This window comes from Chanos chanos, chromosome 10 (genome assembly GCF_902362185.1).
Source record: "Chanos chanos chromosome 10, fChaCha1.1, whole genome shotgun sequence".
NCBI lineage: Eukaryota > Metazoa > Chordata > Actinopteri > Gonorynchiformes > Chanidae > Chanos > Chanos chanos.
Window position 1 is genome coordinate 32748438 of NC_044504.1, and position 20445 is coordinate 32768882.

At 42.1% G+C, this 20445-nt stretch overlaps 1 protein-coding gene across 4 annotated transcripts in view; it reads left to right on the plus strand.

The window, feature by feature from the left end:
• The window catches only part of myo1b (myosin IB), a 61804-nt gene that overhangs the window by 20329 nt on the left and 21030 nt on the right, over positions 1 to 20445 (plus strand). For all 4 annotated transcript variants that reach the window (XM_030787188.1, XM_030787189.1, XM_030787190.1 and 1 more), the window contains exons 4-8: positions 9362 to 9456; positions 12886 to 12990; positions 14498 to 14544; positions 16981 to 17044; positions 19952 to 20050. In XM_030787188.1, coding sequence (XP_030643048.1) covers positions 9362 to 9456; positions 12886 to 12990; positions 14498 to 14544; positions 16981 to 17044; positions 19952 to 20050 — 410 coding nt within the window. The remainder of the gene's footprint in view (positions 1 to 9361; positions 9457 to 12885; positions 12991 to 14497; positions 14545 to 16980; positions 17045 to 19951; positions 20051 to 20445) is intronic.

Sequence of the window (20445 nt, forward strand, 5' to 3'; positions counted from 1 at the left end):
CAGTAATAGTGCAAACAATCTGTGGTCTGTTTTGACAGGACTAATGCTCTATCCTTCTCTAGGTAGAGTGTGTATTATTTTGGAGGATCCAGTACATTAATTTGGGTTATGGTCCTCTGCACAAGTATGTTAAATTGCTGCCATTCAAGGAGACAGACAGACTCCACTGCATATTTTACACATTGGGTTCTGTATCTTTTTATGACTTCCAGAAGGGAACCGGGCCATCTTTTTCATCAGAAGCTTACTGTAGATATTGGCCTACAATAAAGGGGTTTGAGAAAGGGGAGTGAATTGTGTGTGTCTGTATGTTTGTGTTTGTGTGTGTAAATAAGAGATGTGTGTGTTTGCCTTGCTATCTTAGTGCTGAATCTCACACACACGTGGTAAAGTGAGTGGCAGGGCGTGAGTCTGCTGGTATTACTCCCAGTGCATGGGCAAACGTCATCAGTGCAAAGGGTTTGACACAGGCATACTCAGGAACAACAACCTCATACATAAACCTACTGTTATCTCCATCTGAAAATCGGATTTGACAGAGGCTGACACTGCGCTGGAACAAAAAACTAGCTTAATCCAGCCTCAAATATGTGTAAACCTGTATTACATCATGCCATGGATAGGTGGAAAAATTTCATTAAAACCATTACCTATTAAGTTAGAATGATCCAGAATCTTTCATTGGGCCATATAACTGCCATCAGCTCTGTTTGCTCTGGCACCCATGGAGTTCAAAGGGCAAAGAATTAGTAAAAGCAACAAGGAAGAAATCTCTTGATCTCCCCTCTTACAACCTGTTAGATAAGATTTCAACCTGGAGAAGGTCATCATAAGTTTCAGTTATGTTAAGTAACAAGATGTTTGATGACTGGACCTCCACCCATAGCTGTGTGTCAATAAGACATTTGCTCTCTTGTCATTGGTTTGTTGGTAGGATTAGCATATTTATTTGCTTTTCCAGCATCTTTTGGACTGACAGTCTTTACGGACAACGGTCTCCCCTACAGTGGCTTAAATCCAATCTGTTTCCACCATAATGCCGATATTTTGACAGCTGTCTCTGATGAAAAGTCTCGTTTGTATGACAAAGTTCATTTAAACGACACTTGTTATCAGTTTGAGAAGAGAGTCAGTAAAAGTCAATAGAAGTCCTCCCCCACGTTTGATTACTGCTCTCTGACAGCCAGTTTTAGTAAATGGCTTTTCAGTGTTCCAGGGACACTCTGAGTGAGTAAGTGCATCATTTTTGCTAATTGGTCATCGTTGCAGTTGTTGGAGAAATGACAGTCAGAGTGGGCAGGGTAGAGCAGTGCACTTAGGACTTTGCATGTTGGCGGAGCTTGCGTCGGCCGGTGTTGTGGGAAGGGGCAGCACTTTTCTACATGAAAGCGTGGCCACCCACCCTCCGCCTCCGTGAATCAAATGCAAATCAAATTGGCCCCCGTTCCCATAGCAACCTTTCACAATAAACAGCCGTACTCGCACCAGCTGAGAAGCCGCACGGCAACTGAAAGGTTGGCCCGGTCTTCTCCTGTGTTATGATTCCCAGGAGAAACAGGGGGGAAAGAAACCTCACACCCTGACTGGAAAGTACCGTCTAAAAAGAAGCACTGATGTGCTTTCACTCTTTCATAGAAAAAGTTGGCCCGTTTCTGTTCTCCACTGTGTTTGTAGATAGGCAATCCTGTAACTACACAGCCAACTATCTGTCATCAGTGGCTACTCCCCCTAAATTTGTGGCATGTATTTGTACGCTGCTGACATCAGCTAAGGATCTGAGAATATGAAATATGAAATGCATGGTTTGGCTTTCAAGGATAATCGTGCTCAAGAGTTAGTGCAAACACAGAGACCACTCCACTCTTATCTGATGTGTTCGAAAAATGAGCCTTGCGAAATAATTTATTTTGGAAAAGAACGCTCCCTTGCAAACACGTAACATTTGTGTATTTTTGGAAGAAAACTGATTAACATCAGATGTGTACTCAGATTATTTTTCAGAAGTATCTCAGTGGCTTCCTTTCTTGCTTGGACCTTTTTTTTATCGATCTAGCCAATAAGTAAGCATTTTAAAGATTGTTTGACCCTCATGGTCACAGAGTGTCTATGTGAAACTTATCTAATCAATATCGGAACAAAAGGCATTGAGCTTTATCTTTGTGGCCAGCTTATACAATCAGCAATGGCTTGAATGAGTCAATGAGCATTACTAAGGTAGACTTCAAACGTGTGCCCACTTTGTAGTTATATAGGAGAACAGAAGTTTTTTTTTCCCCTAAAGTGTTCTGTTTATGGCACATACTAACACATGTGTTAATCATGAACCTCTCAGTTCTTTGGGCTCCTTTGCGTGGCAATGTGCATTTTCAATTATACACGACTACAGCACTTATTTAAAAGTGCACATGTGTACTGTTATGTAATAAGCATCCTGTAGGTTCCACATGTAACTTTAGACCATTTGATTAAAGGTGCACAGTTCAAATAGTTTACAGTGATGAATCAGAGTGGCCTCAGAGGATTTCTACTGTCAGTGGTGTGCCCGTGGCTAGAACATACCTGATGCTGTTGGAAAACTTAAGATCTCTCACAAGCATGATCACAAGATTAAACATGAACTTGCCCATACGTTATGGTGATAACTTGATTACTTGGTTAAGTTCAGATGAGCTTGAGGAAATTTTCATTTAATGGAATAATGGTGTTTTAAGAAATTTCAGACAGTTTGTAAATGCTCTGCTCTCTGAAAAGTAAAGAAAAAAAATACACATTTTCAGAGACAAGATACGCATGTTTTGATTTATAATCATATCCAAGGGACAATTTCTTAAACCTGACCTTGGCTAATATTTATTTTTCTCATTGCTTACATTCCTGTGTGGGGACTTTCCTTGGTTTCCCATGATTTCAGCAATGACTTAACAGATTGCTTAAACAATCTCAAGGTGACCTTGACATTGAGCCAACTGAAGAAAGGAAACAATACGTTTTCACCATTCCAGATGACACTTAATCACTAGTATGCTTAAAAAATCAAAATGGAAAAATTGCTGAGGCAGTTTATTGAACCAGTTTATTCCTTCAATTTCATAATCCAAAAAAAGAAATGCTGCCTTTTCAATGGGATAATAGAAACTGAGGATTATTGCGACATGATCTGCGTCATCTTTATTATGCAGATTTCTCCCTCGAGCGGAATGTGATGCATTATCTCACCAACTCTTTTGATGTAAACGTGTGTCATTTAATTGTAAGTCCTTTAATAAATCCTGTAATTCCAGTTCCTTAGTACTGCCTATCAGTTCTCTCTGCTCGGGACAGGACTTTCCAAAGTTGTTTTTTTTTTTTTTTGTGGGCTTCCAATTACACACCAAAGCTCTCCTTTTGCTTTTCTTTTCGACCCTCAAAATGTAAAGGTGACCCTTTTTTTTAAGCATGGATACCCTTCCCTCATTTCCTTTAGCGGGGTTATGTAAACACACTCTCTGCCCAGTATGTGTATATATATATATATATATATATATATATATATATATATATATATATATATATATATATATATATACTGACCTCACTGTTGCTACTGTTACTTAGCATGAGCCCCACTGGCTCCGTCTGTAGTCTAACACAGGCTGGTTTCTTGCTGCCCTCAGCGCTAGATCTCTTCCTCAGGCTTGCACTTTTAAGTCACCCCTCCCTCCAAGACATGTCAAGTGATGTTTTTTTTTTTTTTCCTGAGATGTGGTGTCTGTGTATGCTCTCTTTGTCACACTAAAGTGTGTGTGCGATGAGGAAGTTGTTGGTCACGAGGTCGATGGTGCTTAATGTATTATTCAGAGTGTTTTTTTTTGTTTTTTTTTTAGTTTTGCCTGTCTGAGCCAGTCTGGTGAGATGGAGAACATAATTGAGTTTTAGATAGCTCTGTATAGCTTTTCCTCAGGAGACGTAGGGAATGAATAAGGGAGGATGTCCTCGCCATGGGGCACCAGGACGTTAGAACACACAAGGGTTTGTGTGAGGCCCCCCCCGAGTCTTACTTAGGGAGTATAAAAAAGAAACACTAGATTGAATGGTTCATTGCATTCTCGCTCCCGGTCTCTCTTTTCTTTGCCCAGGTTTGAAGATACAAGCAGACCCTATGAGTGTCGCGTACACACAGTTCTTTGCAAATGACTCAAAGCTTTTTAACACGCAGTTCCCATTTCGAATTTCCTAGTGACGTACTGTTGCGAAGTGCAAACTTCATAGGGTTTTATGGTCAAACACTGAATCTTGAATCCTCGGTCTGTGTCAGTGCGGCACTGATTTCTACAAGTGGCCTTAAGAGCTTCACCTCTCACTGAAATTAGAGCTTGGTGTGTGGTCCGTATATGGCTTTAGCCCCCACGGTAGTCGGGGAAACGTGGCTGTGCAGAAGCTTCCAGAAGGTGCCCTGGCTGGAGTTCCTCTGATTCAGTCTCAGCTGGCCAGACTTGGGACATGGGCTCCAATCAGGAAAGCTGAGTCAGAAGAGAGGGCTCAAAGCACAGACAGAAACGGAAACGGCAAAGCTCCATCCGGTGCTAAAAACACACTAGCTGTGTCCCCTCTGGTGCCCTGTTTGTGTGTGGGTGTGGATGCAGGATGTGTGTCTGTGTTTGTGTGTGTTTGTGTGTGTTTGTGTGTGTGTGTGTGTGTGTGTGTGTGTGTGTGTGTGGGTGCAGGATGTGAGTGTGTGTGTGTGTGGCAGGGGGGTGGGGGGTAGGTAGGTAGGTAATCCATCACATCAGGAGTAGCACACACATACACACATGCTTTTGGCAGCAGAGATTCTACAAATCAAAGATCAAAGACATTCAGCTGATTACATAAAAGGGGCCAAGTATTACTGAAAGCACATTTTTATTAGGTATAACATACGTACACACATAAATAAATAGTCATTTCAGTGTTTTGCTTTTCATAAGCCTACAGCCCAAGAGGTTAGACGAAAGATTTTTTTGAGGAAGAAAACTATTCTTGTTGCTCGAGAACGCTCACACTTTCCATATGATATGTGTGGTCTTATCAGGTAGCATTACTGTCCATAGCACTGAGTGTGTGCTAAAGTCTTCACAGTAATTCCCTGTTCCTGCATATTGCCTCAGCACACAAAGCCTTGGCTCTGATTTTTAGTTCTTTATTTGGTAACAAACGAGATGTTTTGGCCCACCTGGAGATGCACACCTGTTTTTCTTCCCTTTTTTTTTCTTATTTTGTGATGCTTAGCTTGGACCCATTGTGTATTTTTTTGTTTTGTTTTGTTTTTTACTGCTTAGGGCTTTGTCAGAATACCACCTGGAGCTGTTTGTAGGAAGGGCTCACTTCCACCACATCTCAATTAGCACAAGATACGGATATCCTGCAGCTCACAGTGGACGGAGCAAGACAAACAAGCAGGGCCAGCTCTGGCTTAATGTCTCACAATTGTCATCATTTTTCTTACAACACAATAGATGCTTCAGGTGCCAGTAGTTTTCACGGAACAGTTTACTCAAGGCACATCAGCAAAAAAAAAAAAGAACAACAGCTCTACACGCTGACTGATTTTTAAGTCTGGGGATTGGTTGTCCGGAATAGACCAGGATACATACACTATCAACCCTAAACATGAATCTCATTTGTCTGCGGAGAGCTTTACATGAAAGGTGGTGAACTCCTCTTCCTCTCTTGTCGAAGGTTACACTTGGGTGATCCTGCGTTTTTCACCGAGGCTGTTCTCCCTGTATTTCTAAGGGTTACGAGAAGAGAGAACACACTATTTTCTGCTGCTTGCCTCATGCTGTGGTTTTTGGCCCTGCTGCTGCCACGAGGAAACTGAAATTACAGCTCTGTCTCTCTCTCTCTCTCTCTCTCGCACACACACTCACACACACACACACACACACACACACACACACGCACGCATTTTGGGGGATCCAGGGGTGTGCCAGGCACTCCTTATCCTCCACCCCTCCCTCTCTCCACCCTCCCACCCCTCAGAGAGCCCCCAGTCAGATGTGGGAGCCTCAGACCTCTGGCTCATCAGCTGCCCGCTTTCATCTCCCCATTGGTCCCTTTTGATTTCCACACACCACGCTTGTATTAATCTTGGTGCTATGCAAAACATATATATGTATGTTTGTGTGTGTGTGTGTGTGTATACATATAAATGGGATCCACTTCTGCTGCACTCTTGGCTAACTGACTGCTTCTCTCTTTTACTCTCTCCTTTGCATCTACATGGTTATGAGTCCTTGGCTTTACAGATGTTATAATTTTATTTCAGACTTCCTCTCTGTCACAGGGTGTGGTCACAGGACCGGTGTAGAGACACATACTATATAGAAGAACATCTAATGATTTTTTGTGGCCTTTTTTTTTTGTCTTAACCAGAGCCTGGTTTTGGCTCAGGGATAAATTGTGATAAATGACACGCACGTGTCCCCACTCTTTTCTGTTACACAACGCTTTTTTTTTGTTGTTGTTTTTTTTTCCACGATTTGTTCTTAGCTTTCCACAATTCTCCACCCAGCAGCCCAGAGCCTCTATTCATATTATGATTTGAGCCATTCATATGCATGCAACTCGTCTACTCCATAAAGAGATCCCCCCTGGACATATTTAGGGGGCCTGGTGCATCGTGTTGGACCACGGCTGCTAATTTGGCAAATATCCGAGCGTCGGTCCGCCCTGCCCAGCCCTGTTGTTGCCCCCCCTCCTCAACTCCCTCTTTTGGGCTTGGGGTAATTGTGTTATGGTTGTCCTTTGTTAGGCTCAAGTCGAGCGGCTAGGCCACTTCACAAAGCACATACATCTGTTCGCTTGGTCCTGCGCATTTCTGGGGTGATGTAATGTCCCATGCCCCCTTGTTCTCTGTCTCCCTCCCTCTCCCTCTCTTTCTCCATCTATTCTGCGCCACTACTCGTAGCCCAAACCTTTGTGCCCCAGTTTTTGGGGTTTTTTTTGGGTTCACCCCTCTGTGCACTCTAGTAAGCATGTGTGGTAGACTGTATTCCTATCTCAAGTGGAACCCTGTTCATCTCTCCTGTTATCAGCCCAGAGACAATATGGAAAATCTTTTGGTTCAGTGTTTTAAAAATTGTCATTTATTTTAATAGTAATGCAGTCCTATTTATGAAACTGCGCAGATTCAAATACAGACTGTGCCTTATTGATCGCCCATCCAGCGCGATGACTCTCAACTCCGGTTCCTGAGGTCCCCCTGTCCGGCACGTCTTTGTTTGAACTCCTCATTATCACAGTTGATAATGAAGAGTTAAAACACATCCCCCAGGACCGGAGTTGAGAATCACTGAGCTAGAGCTCCATCCGTGCCTGGTTAGGGGAGTATCCAGTCTTCTTTGGAAGATGCGCAGACTGGAAGTTTGGTCATAAATTTCATTAGATATCAATGTACCAATGCTATTATCACTGCTTACCATGGAGCCTAATCACAGAACTTTGAATACTTTGAATTCTGGTTCTGGCAAGAGTTCCTGGCTCTTTCTGATGTTGATAGTTGCTAACTTAATTAACTCTGGCTCTCAGTTTATGGGGAGTATTACTTCCTCCAAGTTGAATGACTGATTCACACAGTGCATCTAAATTCAGGTACAAGGGGAACCCCAGCTTCAGTGCATGCCACTTAAATTACCTAAGATCACAGACTGTACTGTACGATGAACGCCGTGTAAACCGACAGTAGATGTGATTCATGGTTGTGGCAAAGATACCTTGACTACGAGTATCATTTTAATGACCAATTATGTAGTGATCCTTTCCAGACCTCCTCATAATTATTATTATTTAGCTTCAGTAGCTTGCATGTAACTGTCAGTTGCCAAGCTTGGCTTCCCTTTGACAATGCACATAAGCACCATAAAGGCCCCCCCCCCCTCCCCCATTTTTACATTTTGGGGAGTTTCTGAACGTTTTACAGGAGAGGAAACTGCATGCAACATTTCCTTCACAATCAGAGCTATTATTAGTGGTGGTTCTGGAAAATTCCTCCAGATTGATTGTGTAAAAGCAAAAGCAGAGAGAAAAATGGGAGAGTCAAGGCAAGCTAGCTTGCTAATTTAGAGTCTCATGGGCTGGAAGAGGTGGAACTGCGAGGACTAAGCCCAGAATCAGAGCTTTTTTCAGGCCGAAATGGGATCCAAAAATGGGGCCACACCTCAAGTAAAAGGTTGTCCCTTTTGAGAAAATGGGTGCCTCCTTTTCGCGTTCTCCCCTCCTAACTGATTCTGTCTGCTTTCCCAGACTGGTCCTTGTTTGTCTGCAAAGTCAAACAGGAGTAAATAATTTACAATTGCTGTATTGTCACAGGATTTAATGTGTCTGCCATGCTATGGATCACGTGACCCACTTTTCCAATTGTTTCACAGTCCTGGAATTTGTGTACAATAAAGCTCGCTTAATATGTGCTGGCACATAAGAATATAAACAGTTTTTCCCACAAATGTGTAATATTAATATGCCATTGTCAGCTTCATGGTCATTATATTTAAAGGATAAACAATAGCAATGTTTGTTTTAACATCTTTTTACTTTTGCTTATGGAAGTAGAGTGTTGAACATCACCATGTACATACCAGGTATAATTTAGCATCCAAATATTTTATTTGTAATTGCTACCAAAATTGATCATTTCCTAGAGTAATTTTTAATTGTGCATGCTTGACTCAGAGGAACATGTAGGAGACAACATGAACCAACCAGCAAAACTATTCCATGCTCTGCATCTTGGAAGCGTGGGCCACATATAAGGTTTCTGTCAGTCTTTCAACACCCTCGGAGACGACAGGGAAGGAACCTTTATCGAAACGTTTCGCATTTTAGATGGCTCACAGTCGAGATGAAAACGAACTGTACGAAATGTTGTAAGGACCCACGGCAAAGTAAAATCCAATCTCATGATTCCACATGTTGAAGATCCAATTTGGATTGTTACACAGATGCGACCTAGTTTCTATGAGGATACAACGTGCTGTTGATTAGCAAACATGTGGCCCAGACTGGCATTTCCTACTTTTAGCCATGCATTTCCTCTCTCACATTCTGGCAATCCAGAGTATACCAGGAGACGATTCTGTTAAAAGCTGCACTTTATTTCCACCGTGAATTCAGCTACACCCCACTGTCTGTATCAGGGCTCTTAAATCAGTTTGTTCACTATAGAGAATATACAGTCACGTGCTGTGTGTCTGTAAAATTCTACGCTCTGGTTTTAGATGTTCAGATCATTACACACTGTGTGAAAACTGGTTTTCAGTGTTCTGTTTACCGCTTATAGCTTGGCTACACTACAGCCCAAGTCTAAATGATCTAAATAGCTTTCTCTGTGTTCTGTCTTCCTCAGTTACGCCCTGGCAGATGAGGCGTACCGCTCACTACGAGATCAAGATAAAGACCAGTGCATCCTCATCACAGGGGAAAGTGGAGCAGGCAAAACGGGTAAGGACCCCAAGCCCACAGCGGACCAGCCACACCGTTTTCAACATTGGTGGTGGACACACTTTTGTTATAAAGCATGCTATAACAGAACTTGGAGAATATTAATCAGAGCTTCAAAGGTGCTTGCATTAAAGAAGCAGAGACTGAACAGGACTCTGGTGTAGTGCTGGATTTACTACATCAGATCTAAATAAACAGTAAGAATTCTTCCCATGTTCTGCCCTCTGGACTGTTTTGAGTTTACTCGGGTACCGTCAGTGCTGAAAACAGAGCGAATGTTTTCATTTTTGCAAGATAAGAAGACATTGGGGGGGGGGGGGGGGGGGGGGCAGCGATTCAAACAGGATGTATCAAATTTCTTTAAACTGAATAGCTTTAATATCTTTTTGATCCTGAAGAGTCTATGTCAAAAGAACCAAATAATGCAGCTAGTAAGAGAACCTTTTGTATTGGCTGACCTCGCCTCTTCGCTTGGAGACTTGAATCCCGGAGACCCAGCCAGACTACGATATTTGAACTGGGTAGATTTGAAAGCTTTGTACCTCTGTTGTCACGTTAAGATGGCATCACTTCCTCTTCTCACACATTTAACTAGTCTCTCACCTCTCTCCCATGTGTCTTCTGAAGTTACTGTTTAAACAAAACTGTGGAAAACAAGTACAATGGAAGGTTTTACAGTTACTTCACAATTAATTTAATAGACTTCATCTTTTAAGCTCAGCGTTTAGGGTTTCTGTCAAGGGAACAGAGGTCCAGAGCAAAACTGTCAGAAAGTCATATGAGTGTTAACCCTTTGGAAGTTTAAAAAGCCCCTTTTTTATGAACCAGAAATGTGAATTCCTTGGATCCGCTTGGATCTTTTCAAACATAAACAAAACAACGACAGTTGTTTAATCCAAGCCAGAGTCAGTTTGTTTTCATCATTTGATTGAGGTTGGATGTAAGGGGCCTTTATTTAAAAAAAAAAAAAATCTAGTTTATGTTTTTGCAGCTCAACCTTAGCGTCGGAGATAGAGGGAGATGAGCAGATGTCTGCCAGGTGAAGATATGGCACCATGTGAACGCATCAGCAATGATTTACGGTTTCAATGCAGTCAACTCCCACATCTGGTATCCATCAACCATTAACATGTGGCGACCATCTCACCATTAAGGGCCAACAGTTAGATCTGACCCTTTGTAATTACAGCGTGGAGAAGGTCCCTTAAACTCAAATTAGAGACGAAGTCTTACAAAGTATAGATTCTCCATCCCAGAGAAATTGAGCCGTCTTGCACTGTGCAATGACAGTGTTATCTCAGGGAGTACACAATGTCAACTTCTACGTCAGGTCTCTGCACTGCGCAGATGCACACAGTACATGGATTGCTCCCTCTGCTAATATGTACTATAGAACAAGATACTATCTCAGCGTGTCTCGTCACTATTGATAGATTCAGTCGGCCAATGAGGATGGAGAACACTCGGGTGTCACGTCTAGATGGGTAATCATTGGTTGCCATTCACAGTGCAACGGCTTAGGATTTAGAACTCACACATCTACTGTAGAGTGGCTTTGGATTTGTCACTTGTTGGAATCGGCCAACGACTCCAAACCTGAGCTCATCTTATTAGAGCAAATTTAACCACTGATGTTGGTTTTGATAGCGAGGTTTTAATGCTCTTAATGTTGCCTGGGTGTTGTATGTTGTTAAACAAATTTTTTCTCCAGGGGAATTAGTGTACCAGGAAACCTGACATGACCTCTGTTGTTTAGACAACAAACATATCTTGGCTTCTATAAACATTACGTTTACTGAGCTCAGGTGACCTAACATGTTGACAAGAGAGAAATTTTCTTTTTTTTTTTTTTGTTTTCTTTTTTTTTTGCTCTCCATCCCTGTTTAAACTAAACTAAGCCAACACATTTCAAACGCATGAGACGTTTGGTACTTTTCCTATCTGTTCAGGGACTTTTTTTTTTATATGCCAAGCAATTGCTGCTTTAAAAGTTCAAAGCAGGAAGTCAAACAACCAGGCCACTAGGCTGAGTCCGGATTTGAGTAATCTCCTTGTCAGTTTTGGAGGTTTAACATGGAGCGGGGCTGATGAAAATGTTTGAGTTTTTGGATATGGTCACAGAGTTGTTTTTGTGCGGTGCTCTGCACAGACAATGAAACTGACTTAATTGAATAGCATATGTAATAACATCTTCTATAATTCAACCACTTATGGGTCATGTATATGTTCCGTTAAGTTTTTGAATTGATTGTTGTGGATATTGGTTGTCGGCATGTGTTGTTTTACCTGCCGTGTTCATTGTTCAGTAATACCTATCTAAACTACAAGAGTTATTGGGTTTTATTTCGGTCTTTTGTGTTTGGTCTTCTAAAGTTATAGGGATAGACATTACAAAGGGTTTTACCCGACACCATGCAGGTAGCAAAACCTGTTTTTGTCTTGAAGATAAAAATCAAAGTATTGTTGTCTTTTTGAAAGGCCGTGACTGAAATAAAAGTAGTTTCCATCATTATCATAGCCTGCCTTTTGGGTGGCCGTGTAATTCATTGTGTCAGGATGAATAAATGGTCGATGATCCTCTTTCTTCACCGTTCAGTTGGTAACATTGAAGTTAGCGTCTCAGTTTGCATTATATGTCACCTCAGTGTGCATCAGGGTCTCGCTCAGCTCTGCTGCCCTACTTTTGCCTCCTAACTTTTTTTTTCTGCTCTATTTGCTGAGTTTCTCTTTTCTCTCTGTATTTAACCACCCTTTTCCAGACCTATAACTGACACCTCTTCAACTTTTTCCATCTTTTCTCCCTCTGATTTTTCTTTGGGCAATAATATAGCGCGGGTTTTTACTAAAGATGTTTTGTACTAGCACTCCAGTTATGATTTCTAACGGGTCTCACAGCCACGTTGACAGGCGTAGAAATATTGATGGGCCTGATTCATGCTAAGATGACTCCTCAATGCACAATTTAAACTCAACCTCACATGCAGGAAATTATCACTTCTGTAAACTAATTTGTCGGTTTTTCGCAATTGGTTTTGATAAGTAATTAACGGAGGTTTCCAGAAGCACGAGCTGTCCTCAGTGCAGACATGGGAAGATAATTTGTCATCGTGGATTAATTGTACAGACTTGTCCTGTTGACGTGGGTGTCTGGGTGTAGGCTCTCAGAAGTGTTCCCCTGATATTAACTGATTGCAACCCAGTGCAATTCTGAACTGTTAACAGAACAGGTAACGTCATATTTGGCTATAATAGGGGGGGAGGGGGGGGGGGGGGGGTTGTGATCTGTTCCTCTGGGGGTTCCAGTGTGTTTACATAGGCCAGGGTGGGGCGGGAAAGACCGTGAGGGCTGACAGAAGGGGGAGAAAGGGGTGTGGTCCTGTCTGGTCAGGATCAGAGTGATCTTAACCCTTATGCGCTACTCTGTTCCAGAGGCCAGCAAGCTGGTGATGTCATACGTGGCTGCTGTGTGTGGGAAGGGCCACGAGGTGAACAAGGTGAAGGAACAGCTGCTGCAGTCCAATCCTGTTCTAGAGGGTGAGTCTGAATCCCCGCCCTTCCCACCCATATATAGTGTTGCTCGCTCTCTCTCTCTTGCTCTCATTCTCGTTCTCTCACACTCTCTCTCGTTCTCTTTCTCTCTTTCTCCCTGTCTTGCTCTCTTTCTTTCTCTCTCTCTCTCTCTCTCTCTCTCTCTCTCTCTCTCTGTTTACATATGTATGTATATATAGAGAAAGAGAGAGATCTGTCTTTCTCACTCTCTCTCTCTTCGTTTCTTCTTCTCTCTGTCTCTGTTCATTATTTAACCATTTAATATCTGTCTAACCTCAAGGTCATTCTTGTCCCACAACCAAACTACTTTTAAACGTGGCTATGTACTCTTGCCTGACAGCTTTGACAGGGAGCACAATGAAATGTTTATCGATAATTTTCCCATAATTTCACTACACTCACAGCAATCTGCCTTTCACTGGTAATGAGGCAAAAAGCACCCCCGCCTATGTTGGCATTCGGGCAGCCGTGTGTTTAATATGAAGTTGTAGACAGGAAATGCCCATGAGCGATGAGGTGTAGCAGTGACCGGTGGCGTGTTCTGCTCCAGAACCGTGAGCAGAGACCCACATCTGTGAAAGTTTAACTGTTGGTTGTAATGCACCAAATGCTGCAGACACACTGCAGAGTTCCTGCCCTGTACAATCTCCCACATACTCCTCCACTGATCAGTCAAACTGTAATATTCAGTGAGATACAGCATATTTACTGAGGCAGTCGGATTTTAAAAATAAAACAACATTTTCAGTTTGGCTCGTTCCGTTGAATGATGATGAGATTCATTGCATTAATACTTGTAAGACGATTTCTCTTTTTTTTTGTTCCATATACCGTACAAAATGAAACACACAGAAGCCTTTAATGTGATCCAGGGGTCTTTGTAAGCTTTCTTTAATCCTCAGTCTTTACAACACAATTTCATAAATCACCAAGCGTAATCATCCAAAAAGCTTTGGCGACATAGGTGTGACACGGTTTGACAGCTGAATCTAGTTTAGAGCTCATTTAGGATCAGGCTGGTCAGAGAAAAGCAAGGTCAAGTGCTTATCATAAGCCAGGCATATGCTGGATAGGGAAGGGAGATGCAGTAAGACCGTGTTGGGATCAAGCGCCGACTTGTCTGATGGTAATCATTTTTTGACACGGACATGTCAGTCAGTGCAGAAATCGTGTCAGACCTGATTCAGAGAGATTTGTTTCACAAGAGAGAGAGAGACATGATTCATCAGGCTGAATTTGAAAGAAATCTTCCGCACCCCACGGGATGTAGAATTTGAAGTGTAGCAAGTAAATGTATTTCAGCATTAATCAAACAGATTCCCAAAGTCAGACTGGGAATCAGATGTATCGCCTAATGTCAGACGGCTAGATGAGAACCGGTTCGAAGAATTTAAGTTCAGCAGAAATCTGAAATAAAAAATGTACTGTTGTACGTAATCTGACGTGTATTGTCCCTTTTTGTTGTTGTGTTGTTTTTTTTTTTTTGTTACAGCTTTTGGAAATGCCAAAACAGTGAGGAATGACAACTCATCTCGATTTGTGAGTATCTGTTTCTTTTTGTTCCTGTGCAGAGAGTTTTACAGCTGTTTTGATCCCTAACCCCCCCAGCAGGCTGTGTGTTAGTTTAAGATTAGGTACACGTGGACTTTTGATCCCAGTGTAAATGCAGGGAAGTGGCAAAGGCTATTGCCTCTCTCATTCATTCTTACCCCCTGCCGGTCCCTCTCCCAATCTCACGTTTTCTCTGTCTTACATAATCCAAAACTCAAGTCCTCTGAGGAGCAGAACAACGAATGATTGAGACACACACATGCCCACACACAACATTTTTTTTTTTTTTTTTTGAATGTGCCCCAACTCCCCTTTTTGTTTGTTGTGTGTGTGTGTGTGTGTGTGTGTGTGTGTGTGTGTTTTGTGTTCAGTCCCTGTAGAGAAGCTGCTGTTCACCAACATCTGGACGCGTTTGACTTTGTGCGATGCTGTGCCTGACAAAGTACCAGGAGAGCAATTACTGTTACAGCACTAAGCAGGGTTTAAATGAAACCCTAGTCAGCGTAAACTTTCTGGCAACTACCTCCAGATGTGTAAGCACTGTGTGTGCCAAGTTCCGTGGATTTGGGAACAGCTCTCTCTCCTGGCGATTCTCCTCTCAGAGGTTCTAATGGAGAATGAGAGACCTCCGCAGTGCTACTTATCACCGCGTTAATACAGCCCAGACATGCACGGTGGACAGTTAAAGATAACAGCAAATGCAAATCAGTCTTTGTTGCGTTCAACCTGGGGAGAAGTTAGTGACTAGAAGGAATATGGCTCTGCTTGTCCTCTAACTCTGCCCCCTTTCCTGTCTTTGGCTCCTAGTCTGCCGTGACGAGCTGTCCGCCTAAACCTGATAAACATCAACTTTACAGTTGACGTTTATACCGACACAAGAGGGCCGAGTAGACCCTACCCAATTTTAACGGCCGTTTGTTGAACCTGCAACTAATTTGGTTTTAACTGCTTGACTTTCAGTATGTCTTGATGAAACATGTGTGAGTCTCTTCAGATGAAGAGCACATGCAATTCAAAAGTCATGCTCGGTAATTATTACGTTTTAGTGCATAAAGCACTGTTGCTGCAGGTTGCATCACCTTCCTGATGTCATCGCCATATGCAATTGAATAGTATGCACTGTATTTCCCATGACTCCTTGTGAAAAAAAAGAGAAAAAAAAAAAAGTTTCATGTCCAGAAAGCAGAAAGGATGACGGTCGTCCCCTCTGGGCGGCAGCTTTTGTACAAGAGTTCTCACGATCGTTCCATGTTGTGAGAGAATGTGGGCCTGCTGGCAGTCGTAGCTGTTTCAGATTCCTGCCCGATTTCATCGCATGACTCCAGCCTTCCCCAATTAGACCAGAAACACAGTGTGCTCAGCCTCAAGCAAGAAAACCCCCCCCCACTCCTCCCCCATCATGCACTGGGAGGCAAAACACACGACAAGGCACAAAGAGGATGTGTTTTTCACCTTCTCTTTTGTTCGTGAAATATGGGATAGGATAGGATAGCACTTTATTAATCCCCAGGGTGAGATTTCATGATCCATAGAAGTTACTGAGTTGATTAAGTGCCATAAAAATCCTTAACTCATTTGAATAATCTTAGAGGTGCCGGTAGAACCTTTTGAAGTATCTGAGACCTGCTTCATATTTTGATGTTTTAATGGAGGAGAATTTTCCTTAAACTTCGTATGCAATACAGGTGTTTTTTTTTTTTTTTTGCAAGTCGTCCAGTTCAATCTTATGTCATCTTTGGCAGTCCGCTTAAAACGGTTTGATCTGTTACTTCCTTTGGCTCGGAGAAAAAAAATCAGTTGAGTTGTTGAATTTGGCTAAAGCTCTTGCCAATGAGGCAGTGGTTTTTGAAGAGCTATAAATAAAAAAAAAAAGAAAGAAAGAAAGAAAGAAAGAAAAAACGTAATGGCAGAGACACAAGGCTTACTGTTCGACTCCACGTTTTGAATAGAGACAGAGAGAGAAAGCAGAAGGAAAGAAAAAAAAAAAAATTCCTTCACAGTAGTCCTTTACGCCATTGCTAATCTATGTGTGATTGGTAGCTCCCTTTATGAATATGTCCACGCCTGGAGAGAGTCAGTGAGTCTTTCTTTTCCTTTTCCCTCATGTACATCTCATATTGCAGCATTAACTGCTATCCTTTGGCCTGTTCTTGCTATTAAAATGAACAGCAGAGCCCTGCAGAACGAACATGCCCCTTAACCATATGGTAGCAGGGCCTTGAAACAGGGTCATCCTAGGGGAGGGACAGCCATCTGAGACATGCCATTGGTCGTGCGTGTCTTATTTTGACTACTCTGGACAAAAGTTCTGTGCAAAGAAGTCAATCCGTAACTATTTAAGATGCAGAGAACAGTGTGTTCTCCTGTGTGCTGTTTTTTTTTTTATTTTTGGAAATGCTGATGTGTTTCTCTTTTACTTCACAGGGAAAGTACATGGACATCGAGTTTGACTTCAAAGGCGATCCCTTGGGCGGAGTCATCAGTAACTGTGAGTCTGATTGAAGATAATGATATTGGGGAGTGTCAATTGTTTAAAGTCAGAGATCCTCAGCTGTGTCACCCAAAAAAAGTTTCCCCCCTCCTAAATCACATATTCGGAGGTCAATGGCAACTTTATGGTCTAGAGTGAGAACTTTGAAGCTGATCCATCCTGAAACGAGAACTAGAAGCTGTAATGTCCTGATGCGAACCTCCAGACAGGCGCCCCACATGCCCCCATTCCGCACTTAACGCATCTGCCTCTGTATTGCCACAATCGCATGTGCACTTGCAACCACCATACATTCTCTATGTTGTTTCCCTCTGAGTCTGGAACGTTGCCATGTTCGGCAAGTCTGTCAACAAATAACAGATCCGGCCCCAATTGAGTTTGCTTCCAGGCCATTTTATGTGCTATGGATGGCTTTATTGACTGAAACAGCTGAAAGTGGAAGTCCATTACATGCAGTGTAACGTGCACTCGTTTAACTTGGTGCGGAAAACAGTATTGACGCAACATTATCATGGCTGGCCTACATAGCGTGTTCCTTTGCTTTCTGTAGGGCAAAAAATAAAAGTAAACACTGGCTGTCCATTGAGATCCATATATGGAGTAGAGTAAATATAGAGGAGTTAAAAACTGGCTTTTCTAGGCGCTCCAGTCTTGTAGGTCCCGTTGATCCACTTTGCACACTTGTCCCATGTCTTATAGCTAATTTTCGGCATGTAATATATTGGGCTCTAAGAGAAAAGGATTTACGAGCAGCGGCGCAGCAATCCACAGAAGAGCAATCAGCATATCGGCACACCAAAGAGAGCGATCGTCCCATGTTAATGTTTACAATCCCCTTTGGAGGTTCGGTGACATCGCTTTCATTGAACTGATTTTCTCTCTCTCACTGGCTGTCATTCTCTCACTCACTGTCTCACTCAATTTCTCTCCCCGGCCTTCGTGTTCCTTGTATAGATGTTATTACTTTTTGTTCTGTTTTGTTTCGTTTTATTTTGACTGCGTGGAACCGTCCACAAAGGACACCGGAAATGAGGAGTTTATGTTACTGATGCTTTACAGATAGTGGTTCTGCCGAGGCATTTTCAAATGGTCTGCATTCTGTCAAAAAGGCTTAAGGAGACATAAAGGTTAATATTGAGATGTATGAATTTTGAAGCTAACATCACCCATTACAATGGCGTTCATTATTAAAGGCCAAAAAGCGAATGTTGCGTGGACCCACCGCTATGCAAGAATCTTCTAGGTTCTTCAAGCTGCCTTAGGAATTTGCTCTGAAGTCAAAAGCAATAAAGACCCCACTTCCATCTCGTCCGTCAACTGATTTTTTCCTCTGTATTTCCTCCAGTGTCAGCTTTCTTCTTTTCATCTGGGATGAACAAACCATTCACACAGACTCTCAACGGTTGTGGCAATGCTGATCAAAGCACCTCTCAGGATGAGCACTTTACAGGGATAGGGATGAATTGAAGTAATTAGATTAAGTCAAAGCGATCAACAAGCTGTTTCCATAACAGAAAAACAAAGCAGATGTATTTTTGTTTTCCAGGATGGAGGGGGAAAAAAAAACCAAACAAACAAAAAAAAAAAAACACATGAACCTCATTGGGACACCAGCATAGGATCTCAGAGTTTTTACATGTGAATGAATATTTATCTGTTCAAGAAGCATGTCCTTACCATGGCCTGCTGGGAATGCCATGCCACACATAGTTTCTGCTGCCATAAGAAAATGAAGCTGTGCAGAAACAATAACAATCCGGTGATGCTTAAGTTTATGAAATGTCGAGGGGTCACTGTCGAATCTCCTCGAGGAACAGAGTGTTCCTGAACATATTTCAGCCCCATCCTGTCTTTAAAATTTACACAAACCTAAGACAGTTAACACAAGGAAATGAAGGAAATGAACAGTTTAAAAAGAAAGAGGGCGAGAGGGAGAGAGAGAGAGGAACAGAGAGAGAAAGGGAGGGAGAGAGAGACAGAGAGGGGCCTTTCAGAACAAGTTTCTCTCTGTCGTTTTGTCTCTCGGCTGTTAAGGGGTGGTACTCTACAGGGTCTATTTAATAGCCCGTGCTGTATTGATGAGGACTTGGCCCGAGGCCATTTGGCCACTGCTGTGACCGGCATGGGGGAAAAGACATGATGGGTAGCAACAGTTAACATATCTGATACCTTCTGGCAGTATCTGGTAATTTATGAACAATTTATTTTATCATATATTACATAGCTGTTAAAGATTTAACCTTCGCAAGGTTAATACATAATACATTTATCTCACCAGCTCATCCAGTTCCTTACATCTGTAGAGGATGTCCATTGACACTATATCCTTATATAGACTTCAGGTAGTGAAGTAGTCACAGATGTTGGTACTGTTTTGTACAGGAGTTCACCCTTGGATATGTTTTTTGTTTGATCTGGTGTACTCCCGTTCCTTGCATATGAATCCTTCCTTTGAGACTTCCTGTCCCAGCCAATCTCATACACAATGAACAATGACAGAGGGTCTGTAACGCTGTTGTCACCTTGGCAACCCAAATATTTAGTTCTCCTGTTAAATGGATATGCCTTACGTGCACCCGGAGGGAAGTACTCTCTATATTTTCTTTAACTTTAAGACATATGAAACTTTGACCGGGCTAAGTGTTTTTCAACAGACAGTGGTTGTAGTAATGGCAACAGTTTTGTTATAATTAAGAAAAAATGTGAAAGGTAATTGGCATTCAAATTAGTCATTCAAATGTGGTCTCACAGCTTAATTAGCTTGAGGAAACATAACATTAGAATCCCAAATTAAGTTTGTTATGTAACAGAATGGTTTCCTTTTTCCAAGTGATTTTTTTTCTGTAGCTGGAGAACCTCAGCGGGTTTCTTATTTTAGCCTTTTAACTGTCTTCTTCCCTCTAGATCTCTTAGAAAAATCCCGTGTGGTCAAGCAACCCAGAGGAGAGAGAAATTTCCACATCTTCTACCAGCTGCTGTCAGGAGCGTCAGAGGACACTCTCAGTGAGTAACTTATCACAGTCTCTTCTTCAAGCACCCCATAAATGCCCATGTGAATACCTTATGAGCTGTAGTCTCAAGCATGTACAATAGGCATATTGTAACAGGCATAGTTTCAGTGAGTTGCATATATGTGTGTGTGTGTGTGTGTGTGTGTGTGTATATATATATATATATATATATACAGTGAGAGAGAGAGAGAGAGAGAGAGAGAGAGAGATGGGGCATATTTAGAGGAAAACAATGAAGCATTAACTGAGTAAGTTGTGAGTGGTCTGTGGATGTGCCTGGTGAAAAAAAAAAAAGTTTTGTATAATCTCAGGTCAAAGTTAATAAAGTTTAGTGCACTTTTCAGTCGTTCCGTCTGTGTTTAAGTAAGCACCGTGTGTTAAGGTTTT